This window comes from Eurypyga helias, unplaced genomic scaffold (assembly GCF_000690775.1).
Source record: "Eurypyga helias isolate BGI_N326 unplaced genomic scaffold, ASM69077v1 scaffold36637, whole genome shotgun sequence".
In the NCBI taxonomy this organism is placed as follows: domain Eukaryota; kingdom Metazoa; phylum Chordata; class Aves; order Eurypygiformes; family Eurypygidae; genus Eurypyga; species Eurypyga helias.
Genome location: NW_010264338.1, coordinates 3,105 through 9,360, shown reverse-complemented (window position 1 = coordinate 9,360; position 6,256 = coordinate 3,105). Strand labels below are relative to the sequence as shown.

Genomic DNA, 6,256 nt, shown 5'->3' with positions numbered 1-6,256 from the left:
AAGTTCGACCTGGAGCTGGCCGTGGAGCAGCAGCTGGGGGCGCAGCCGTTACCCTTCCCCGGCATGGACAGTGCGTGCGGGCACCGGGCGCGGCGCGGCTTCCTCCTCCCCGGGGTGCTGGGGGTCGGCTCTTGTCCCCGTTCGAGGGGCTGAGGTCGCGTCTGGGCTCCCGCCTGGGAGGACCCCGGGTTTGGCTGAGGCGGGAGGGAGGGAGAGAGACAGACAGAGAGGAAGGAAGGACGGACGGAAGGGAGGGAGAGAGGAAGGTTTTGAGAGTCTGAGCGCCTTACTCAGGTCACCCTTAGTTCCACCCAACTTCTGTTTTCCCTCTGAGACTTGTGTCTCAATCCAGGTGTTTTTCTTTCCTACTTACTGAAACCTGTAGTTAGTTACCAGTCACGCTGGAATATGAAAGTTGAGACGTTATTGTGAATAAACAACCCTTTCTTTCACAGTACTTTATTATTATTTTTCATTCCCTGTTGATAGATGAGGCATTTTAATAACAAAGACGCCAGGTATATCTCTAGCCTGGTCTCTGAAGCTTTGCCTGCAGTCTAATAATCTGACACAGGCGGTCTCAGGAGACTTGGGGTTTGCTGAAATTTTCTGTCTGGGGCTACTAAACTTGTGGTCTAATCCCTTTGAATGTTGTGATACCTGTTGGTCAGGATCAGCAAGAGATAACATGCTAATGGTTGTTTCAGGGTGTTCTGGTCAAAAGATACATGGCTGTTTTCAGGACTGTAAATACAGGGTTCACTGACATGATTGACTTAACAGTAGAGGAAAACCCTGTCAATAAAAACTGAATGTCTGAAAAGCAAAACAAGCACCACCAAACCTTTGTAAATTCTCCTTGGTGTCCCCCAAGAAATTTGCGAGGGCCGGACACGAACAAGGATCTTGTGCAGGAATAGTAAATTCCCGAAACCAAAACGCTGCTTTACTTTTGATGTTGAGGACCAGATTGCCTTTTTGGGGAAGGAAATACTTTAAAAGCTGTTGGGAAATTTCAAATTAATCACATTTCTTTGTTCTCCCTGCAGAATCAGGCGCGGCTGTTTGTGAATTCTTTTTAAAAGCGGCCTGTGGAAAAGGCAAGTAATATTTTCAGTACAATTGTGCTCACTGCGGGGAGGTAACTAGATCTGTTAGCAGTGTCTACAGCCTCTTTTTGGTAAAGATGAGGGGATAATCAAGATAGAGGATAAAATGAAGGAATAACTGCAGCAATTGTGGAATAATGGTATTTTTTAAGAAGTTGGGAGGTGAATAAGCAAAACTTCTGGTAAAGGAAAGTTTGAGTTATCACGTCAGACCTTGCTGTGCGTGTGCCTGTATTAGTTGCTGTGGTTGCGGATGCCAGGATTAAGAGCTGGTGGCTATATTGTTTAGATCATTAGAGGATAACATCAGACTTGTCCCAGGTGGCAGTTGCCACTAAAAGGAAAAAGTGATGTCTTCTGAAACTCAACGGAGTGTTGCTATTGCTCTGTGCCTTCTTGTGCAGCAGGTTTTAATTGTTCTTTTATTCCTTTCTCCTTGCCCCATCCTTGTGCAGGTGGCATGTGCCCCTTCCGACACATCAGCGGGGAAAAGACGGTTGTTTGCAAACACTGGCTACGAGGACTGTGCAAAAAGGGAGACCAATGCGAGTTTCTGCATGAGTATGACATGACCAAGATGCCCGAGTGTTACTTCTACTCCAAATTTGGTAAGGGGCGTTGTAGCTCGTCCTTAGCGTTCTTTGCTAGCGTGGGAGTCTGGCGAAGAGGATCCTGGTACATCCCTCTCATCCGTCTTCAGAGCGTTGCAGTTCTTCTGTGTCTGATGATATTGTTAGATCGCAGCTTTTCATGTCTGTCTAGCCCTTCGCCTTATTATCCCCCTAAATTTGTGTTGTAGATGTCCTCTCTCTCAAGAGCTTGCCCCTTGGGGGAAGAGGGGGGAAGTTGAAGTTTTTTACTGGGTTTTATGCCTTATGTTCTGTTTTGGGGTATCAGAGAAGGAGGCTGAGCAGTTGGTCTTTGCATGACACTTTTTTTTTGGGGGGAGCTGATGAGCAGCAGAGGGCATGGGGGTGCAAAACTTTTATGCACTTGCTTTCCAGCTCTGGAGATCTGGACATAATGAGGCAACTTGCTGTCAGAAACTTACAGTCTTGTAGGTTTCCTTGGATTGAGGTTAGTGTGCAATTTGTAGTTTCTCCACGCTTCTGGTGCACTAAATGTTGGGGTTTTGTTATCATGACTGCTCTTTCAAATTTAGTTTCCGCATTGTTTTTTAAAAGAACACGTAAATAATCCAGTCTGGTAGAACTCACAAGGGATGAGTCCTTGGTGTTTTTCGTCTAGGTTAAGGCAGGCAGTAAGACTGTTGTGCCTGAACTTATAAATGTTGGTTAGAGCTTTGTGGGAGCTACGTGATCCAGGTAATGTTTTGAGAGTCATTTGATCTCAAACCTGCACCAATGTCTGAGAAGTGTGTTTGCCTTTGGTACAGGGGAATGCAGTAACAAAGAATGCCCATTCTTGCACATTGACCCGGAATCTAAGATCAAAGACTGTCCCTGGTATGACCGAGGCTTCTGTAAACATGGTATGTATGGCACGCAGTTGCAGTTCTTGTGGCTATAAGTCAAGGGTAGGGTGTTGCTGTTCTTTCTTTGCGTGATCAACTTGTGTGCGTGCTGGTGTGCGTACGTATGGAATGTGAACTACTGAGCTTTGCGTTGCAGGTCCACTCTGCAGGCACCGGCACACTCGAAGAGTCATTTGCGTGAATTATCTAGTAGGATTTTGTCCAGAGGGGCCTACCTGTAAATTCATGCAGTGAGTATGCTTCCAGGCTTGTCCTGTCATCAGTCCTGTGTCTGGAGTATGTCAAATGCGGGTGCTCCAGTGCTTCCCAATGGCTTTGGCGATCTGGCCAACGTTTGGTTTGTTGTAACGGTTTGAGGATATGGGACAGGGCCTCTTTAGGGGTTATCAGTGAGATAGGAATGGTGATCGGATGCCATTAGTGCAGTGGGGTCACATGGGTTCATATTCCAGAAGACCTCACAGGTAGAGGGATATGCTACACGCTGGACTGGCATTTGCGTATGTGTAATGGCTGAGCATCAGAATGCAAAGAGAAGTGAGAAGTGGGAGATCTATTTCCTGTGAGCCAAATTTAATTGGCTGAATGCTTGTTTTGTTTGGAGGTACTTGACTGAGCTGATGGTATAATGTTGGCATGTGATTTGAGAATCAATTTTCTTGTTTCCATCTAAACCAGCCCTCGGTTTGAACTGCCAATGGGAACCACAGAGCAACCACCCCTGCCTCAGCCGACACAAACACAGCAAAAGGTACACAATCCCCCTGCCTCCCCTCCGCACCCACTCTCGAAGCATTTCCCACAGTGCTTTAGAAGAGGGTGTGTTGTCTAGTGGTCAGAACTGGACACCTGGGCTCTTGGATCCATCTTGCTGAAAAGCCTTGGAGGAAATGTTCACTGAACGAGGGAAAACCTTTCCTATTCTGCAATAGGGTGTAATTAAGAACTTGAAGACAAATCCTAATAAACCACAAAGCACTGTCCCTTCTCTCCTCTCCTCCCAACCCTCTAATGTCCACCATCTGACTGCAATGGACTGCTGCTGCCTTTGTCTTTTGCTTTGTTCTGTTTCTCCCCTCACCTTGGTTAACATTCTCAAGTCATTAGCGCTGCCCTCCAGCTCCAGTGGCAGCTCTGTTGCTTGGGGCCCTGCCTTGTCAGGAAGGGTGCTGTGCGAGAATTAAGCAGTGACCAGCCCTGAGTGCCACTGTGGTGATGAAAACCCTACAGTCGCTCCAACTTTACACGGAGATCTAGTCACAGAACACTCCCACGTTACATAGAAGCACCTCGTATGTGGTTGTGCAGCAATCTGCCAGTTTTTGTAATCTGTGTGACATCTCTCGGTGATGGCAATGATATTTTAGCAGCCTAAACCTACTCCCTAAATCTGCTTTCCAGAGAAAAGCAGGATCTCTGGGCTTTGTAAGCCTCAGTGCTTGATTTCTTCTCTCTGGTGCTCCAGCTGGTAGGGCACCCACACACAGATTTGGAGGAAAATTGATCATTTGATATGTGGGGTGCTCTTTTTTTCCCTTCTTAACAAAATAACAACCATAAAGGCCTTTATCTTTGATGCACTTAACGAATCAAAACTCTTCTAACCTACAGAGAACACCCCAAGTCATCGGAGTCATGCAGTCTCAAAATAACAACAGTGGGAACAGAGGACCCCGGCCGTTGGAGCAAGTCACCTGCTACAAGGTAATTCAGAGGGGAGGGACAGGGGAGGGAAAGCCGAGGGTCCTAGATTTAAGAAGTACAGAGTGCACGTCGCTGGAGTGCACGCTGCTGCCTTGCTGCTGGTTTGCATGTCACCTGGACTCTCATCCCGCTGGTTGTTTGTCACAGGCAAAGGGACGGACTGCTGTGATGAGGGGTGTTGGTCCTGCAAAAGGTCTTTTCACAGCGCAAACAGGTTCATGAAATGTGCGCTCTGCTCAACAGACGTTGCCTTTTGGTGCGTGGATGCTGCTGTGGGAATTAGCATGGAGTTCTGAGGCTTCTAGGTCACTGGTTTGTCAGCTCACGGACTCGCTGTGGCAATTAAGGCTGTTGTAGGATAGAATTTGCTCGTCTGCTAAAGAACAGGGAGCCCTACCACAGTGGCGGTTAAAGGAGACTGAAAAAGTGCACGTCTCAGCATAAGAGCTAATATTAGTTTTGTCTCAGGAGTTAATTTCCTTACACTTGGGAATTGTAGAAGGATTTTCTTCTACCCTTTTGGCATGGAAGATCCTTGTGAGTAACACAAACTGCATCTGCAAAGACCGTTCAGTATTTCGTGCACCCCATGAAGGTCGAACCATGAGCTATTCTCCTTCGTTTCTCATTGAGAAGCACTGGTAAAACTCTGAGCCAATTGAGGTTTCATCTCTGGTGGTTTTTCCACAAAAGTCCCAAAGCCACTAGAAAAGGGCAAAGAATCTACCTGTTTCATCAGCTTTGAGTTACATCGTTGTACACGCCAACTTCTGTGCCTTAGGTGCTTGTTTGGGTAAAAATTACTGTGACTGGACAGGGATATTGGGTAGTTAATCCCTTGTGACACCGTGTTTTGCTTCACCTGCTAAACGCCGCATCTTCCACACACGGAAAAGCTTCTAAATCAGAACAGGTGCCGGCTACCCTAATAAAGGCAGCTAGAGGCAGGGGAGGGGAAAAAAGCTGCAACTGTGTAATAACTCCTCTCTCTCTTTCTTTCTCTTTTAGTGTGGTGAAAAAGGTCATTATGCCAACAGATGCACCAAAGGACATCTGGCCTTTCTTAGTGGACAGTGAAAAGAGCAGAAGGAAGAGTGCAAGGGAGCGATTAACGCTGAGAGAAGGTTTCTGCCTTGCACTATGTCGTGAACTATTAATCAGGTTGTTTATTAATGCCATTACTGAAAGAACTGGTCAGAGGCTGGCTGCTGTCAAGCAATGTTTTTTGTAATTGCCCACAACTTTTTTCTTATGTTTTAACCTTTTTAAAACAGATAGTTGGCCTCGACCTATTTTCATTGAGCCCTGCTAAAAGGTAGATCTAAAACCAAGTAGATAACGCAACCCCCTCACCGGTGCAGCACTCTACGTAAGCTCATCTTATGCCAGTGTTTCTTTAAAGTGTTTTCCTTCTGCCACTTCTCTTTGGAGAACCTGCAGCGTTTCAGCCCTCCCTGTGAAAGCAGGAGGACTGACTGGGAAAAGTAAGACTTGAAATGCCTTCCCTTCAGTGAGGAAGCAGGGAATCTGCTGTCCCGTAGCTCTTAAAAAGCAAAGTTGTGTTCCCAGGTCCAGCCTGGTGTAGTCAGTAAAGCTTGCCCCGATGGCCGATTTAACACATCACGTACATCAGGCTGTAAAATTTTCATCCACTTGCTTTGTTTCTGTGCTTTCTATACTGAAGGTTAGAAATTAAATCTTCTGGGTGAGAACTGACCAAGGGGAGGATAAATTGGCATCTCCGTGCGTAGCCAAACGATGAGGAACAGTGGTCGTAGGAAAGCTGCATTTGTGCTCGTTTTCCACGTGCAAAAAGCAAGGAGGGAAACGAACGTGGATTGAGGAGCAGGAATAGAAGAGCTTTGTCTCAGCCCCCCTGTTGTCTGAGCTCACACTGAGCAGGTATTTCCGTAGCCTAGAGAAGACTAAGAAATGGAGATGCATGTTC

The 6,256-nt window shown here is 46.6% G+C and overlaps 1 protein-coding gene across 1 annotated transcript; it reads left to right on the top strand.

Moving 5' to 3' along the window:
- Nucleotides 1-3: 3 nt before the first annotated feature.
- CPSF4 (cleavage and polyadenylation specific factor 4, 30kDa) lies at nucleotides 4-6,047 on the top strand (the record flags this gene model as incomplete). The annotated part of the gene is made up of 8 exons (XM_010156361.1): nucleotides 4-70; nucleotides 1,050-1,100; nucleotides 1,565-1,717; nucleotides 2,506-2,601; nucleotides 2,741-2,834; nucleotides 3,283-3,355; nucleotides 4,216-4,308; nucleotides 5,317-6,047. Coding segments are annotated over 8 exons (696 nt in total), but the record flags the coding sequence as incomplete, so codon positions are not given.
- Between the last annotated feature and the right edge of the window lie 209 nt (nucleotides 6,048-6,256).